This window comes from Olea europaea, chromosome 3 (assembly GCF_002742605.1).
Source record: "Olea europaea var. sylvestris chromosome 3, O_europaea_v1, whole genome shotgun sequence".
NCBI lineage: Eukaryota > Viridiplantae > Streptophyta > Magnoliopsida > Lamiales > Oleaceae > Olea > Olea europaea.
In genome coordinates this window covers 19,474,481-19,478,594 of record NC_036239.1, presented here as the reverse complement: position 1 = coordinate 19,478,594, position 4,114 = coordinate 19,474,481, and the positions used below count along the sequence as shown (strand labels likewise).

The 4,114-nt window shown below is 38.3% G+C and overlaps 1 protein-coding gene across 1 annotated transcript; it reads left to right on the top strand.

Moving 5' to 3' along the window:
- Positions 1-3,186: 3,186 nt before the first annotated feature.
- On the top strand, positions 3,187-3,899 carry LOC111379523. Its single transcript, XM_023002918.1, has 3 exons — positions 3,187-3,349; positions 3,431-3,649; positions 3,721-3,899. Exons 1-3 carry the CDS (start codon positions 3,187-3,189, stop codon positions 3,897-3,899), a joined length of 561 nt encoding a protein of 186 aa, XP_022858686.1.
- The last annotated feature ends 215 nt before the right edge of the window (positions 3,900-4,114 follow it).

Genomic DNA, 4,114 nt, shown 5'->3' with positions numbered 1-4,114 from the left:
TTGAAAGTTGACCCGATGAACACATCAAGCAATTGATCAAGCCAAGCACCAATTGGAAGTTATAAGGGAACATTGGAGCAACTAGAAACAAGAGAGGAGGTCAAGGAGTGAAGGAATGAAACTTGAGAACCAAAATGACTCAAACAAGAAAGTAGCTCTACTATGCGGTCGCATAGTATAAAACCTATGCGACCGCGAGTGAACCTCCAGGGATTAAAAATGGCGTGCGGTCGCATAGGTTATGCCTATGCGGTCGCATATGTATAATTTTTCCCGAATTTCGCAGTTTCCCTATATGATTGCAACTCCTTTGATAACATAATTTGGATGGGTTTAAATAGCAACAAGACGTCCAGAAGCCGCACGAACAACTTGGAGGCAAAAACGTTCATCTTGGAGTGGAATTGAAGGCAAGAACAAGAATTGATGCGAGATTTACAAGATTTTATTCAATCTTTGATAACCCAGTGATGTATTTTATTCATATTTTGTTAGATTTCGTTATTTTTTTCATGATAGGCTAGATTTTTGCAACTAGGTGATCGATGAACCATGTAATTATTATTAAACATACTATTTCATGATTTTGAATTATTAGTTTGATGGGATATTTGAATGGATTATATTGGTTTATTTATTTCCACGATTAATGTGCACTTGATTTGTGTGAATTTGGTGGTTTAATTCTGAATTTGAGAAAATTAGATTAAACTCGACATATATAATTCATCATAGGGTCCGATGGGGGATAGAAATATACCCCTATACCTTATGTAAATCTTTAATTGCTCACAAAAAGATTATATGCGTTCTTGTATAATTGCATCCGTCGTAGAGATATAGGCTGATGATTTATGAGAATAGGTTCAATACATCTCGAGAGAGAGTATTGAATAGATTTATGAGCATTGATTTATCAAATTCTTATTGAATTGTCAAAATTGTGAAATTAGGGTTTAATTGGTAATTATTTGGGGATTCGTGATCCTAGTGCATTCGTTTTACATAGATTTTCTTAAATTGACAATATATTTCATTTATTTTTCATAACACTTCGTAATTGAGTCATTAGTTAAGTGAATTTAAGTAATTAGGGTTTGATTTGAAGTTAGGATTTTTCAATTGGGGATTTCCCCCAATTTAGGGTTTGATTTGAAATTAGGGTTTTTCAATCTGGGGATTTCCCCCAAAATTAGGATTTTTGATTCCAAAATTCATTTTAACTCAATTAGTTTCGGTTAAGGCTAAAATAAGTAAAAATTGAACTACTCTTTCTCTGTGGGACGATACTCGGACTTCTAAAGTCCATTTTATTACTTGTCACGACCCATACACTTGCGGTAATTTAAATCGAAAGAAATATTTCACGAACAAGTTTTTGGCGCCGTTGCCGGGGATCGAGTTTGGTTTAATTTTATTTCTCGAGGCACTAATTCGAACTTAATTTTTATTTAGCATAATTTTGTTTTTATTTTTATTTTTATTTTAGTTTATTATTCTCTATTTGTATTTTAGTTAATTAAATTGTTTGAATCGAAGTGCTCGTACTGGTTTTAATTCTCAGATTTGCATGTCACGATTGGCTGGAGGAGAATTGATTCCAGCTGATCCTGAAATTGAGCGCACCTTTCATCGACGACAAAGAAATCACCGCGAAGCACAAGTACAAATGACCAACGAGTTAAACAATCCCATGATTCATGCTAACGAAGGAGAGGCAATGGACGAAGGGAATAAGATTATGGGGGATTTCTTGACTCCTCAAGTGATTCAAAGCCAGTCCAGCATAGTGTATCCACCGTTTGGGCAACCTAATTTTCAGTTGAAGACCAATGTGATACAGCTGTTTCAAAATGGACACCAATTCTATGGCAAGGCTGAGGAGAACCCACACACACACGTATCTCGATTTCTGGATATGTGTCAACATTTCAGATACCAAGGGGTTTCGGATGATGTTATTAGGTTGAGGCTCTTTCCACATACATTACGAGACAGAGCACTTGAATGGTTGGATTCACTCCTGGTTGCAAGTATCACTACATGGAATGAACTGGCACACAAGTTTTGCACAAAGTTCTTCTCCCCAGCCAAGATAGCAAAGCTGAGACATGATATATCAATATTCAATCAAGGAGAAACTGAATCATTTGATGAAGCCGTAACAGATTTAAAAACATGCTCCGAAAATGCCCTCAGCATGGGTTCGATAAAAAGACCCAGATCCGATTCTTCTACACAAGATTACTTTCATACCATAAGAGTATGGTAGATTCAGCATCAGATGGCTCAATATCCACAAGAACAGTTGATGGGGCATTGGAATTATTTGAGCGAATGGTTACCACATCAGCCATGTGGTCTTCTGAGAGGGCAACTCCAAAGAAAACTCCAGGTGCCTATGAGGTGGACGCTTATTCAGCAATCTCTGCAAAAATTGATTCTCTGTATCACAAGGTGGAGAGCATATCACAAGCATCACAAGCTAAGAAGAGCAATTGTAAGGAATGTGGAGCCGAACACAAAACATCAGATTGTCCTATACTCATGCAAGGAATTAAGCAAGCAGACTACGCACAGTGGGGACAACGCCAGTAGCATAATCAATATGGTGAGACTTTCAATCCCAGCTCGAAGAAACATCCCAACTTCTCCTGGAGCAACCAAAATCAGAATAAGCCACAGGGGCAGTTTCAACAACAGGAGAAGAGGCCTTAATTGGAAGATATGATAGGAAAGTTCATGGAGAAGGCCGAAGCTACACTTCAAAATCAAAATGCAGCCATCAAAAATTTGGAAACTCAGATAGGGCAGCTAGCCATCGCATTGACTGGCAGAACACTAGGTAACTTACCAAGTAATACATAAACCAATCCTAAAGAGCAAGCAAAGGCCATTACAACTCGAAGTGGAGTTCAATTACCTGAAATTCATGTCAAGAGATCAGGAGTGATTGGAGAAACATCTTCCTCCGCTGAAGAGGAGACAGTTGTAAAGGAATCAAGTTCAAAGGAAAATTCACAAGAATCACAAAATAATGCCAAAGTCACAGTCAACCCCTACGAACCTCCGATTCTCTTTCCATAGCGCTTGAAGAAACAAAAAGTGGAGTAACAATACAAAAAATTTCTAGAAATCTTCAAAAAGCTCCATATCAACATCCCGCTAGCAGATGCACTATTCCAAATGCCTAGCTACGTGAAGTTTCTGAAGGATATCATATCAAATAAACGCAAGCTGGAAGATCATGAGACAGTCATGTTTACTGAGGAATGTAGTGCCAGAATTCAGAATAAGCTTCCATCAAAACTAAAAGATCCAGGGAGTTTTACTGTTCCTTGCACAATCGGTGAAGTATATTTCGATAAAGCATTATGTAACCTCGATGCCAGTATTAATTTAATGCCTTTCTCTATTTTCAGGAAACTAGGATTGGGAGAAGCTAAAGCAACCACTGTGACACTTCAACTGGCTGACAGGTCACTGACACATCCCAGAGGCATAATTGAAGATGCACTTATCAAGGTTGAGAAGTTCATATTTCCAGCAGACTTTCTTATCCTGGACATGGAAGAGGACAAGGGCATTCCCTTGATACTTGGCAGACCATTTCTGGCAACAGGGAGAGCATTAATAGATGTTCAAAGAGGTCAGTTGATTTTAAGATTGGGAGAGGAGCAGATATCATTCAATGTATTCAAGTAATGAAGTTACTAGCAGAATCTGACAGCTGTTATCAAAATGACATTATTGACAAGGCAGTACAAGAAACATTTTTACTTCACGGTCCATCTGACGCCTATGAGGCATGTATTGCACAATCCCAATCAATCCAGTCAGAGTCTGTTGAAGTTGAAACATGTGCAAGATTTTTGGAGACCAACCCGCCATATACATGAAAGAGGCACTTCGAGGAACTGGGGACGAGAAACACAAAGCCACTACCTTCAGTTCAGCAACCGCTAGTTTTAGAACTCAAACAACTGCCGCCACATCTCAGATATGCTTATTTAGGAGAATCAGATACACTTCCAGTAATCATTTCGAATACAGTCAGTGAAATGGAGGAGGAAAAACTGCTCAAGGTACTTAAAGAGAACAAAATGGCGATTGG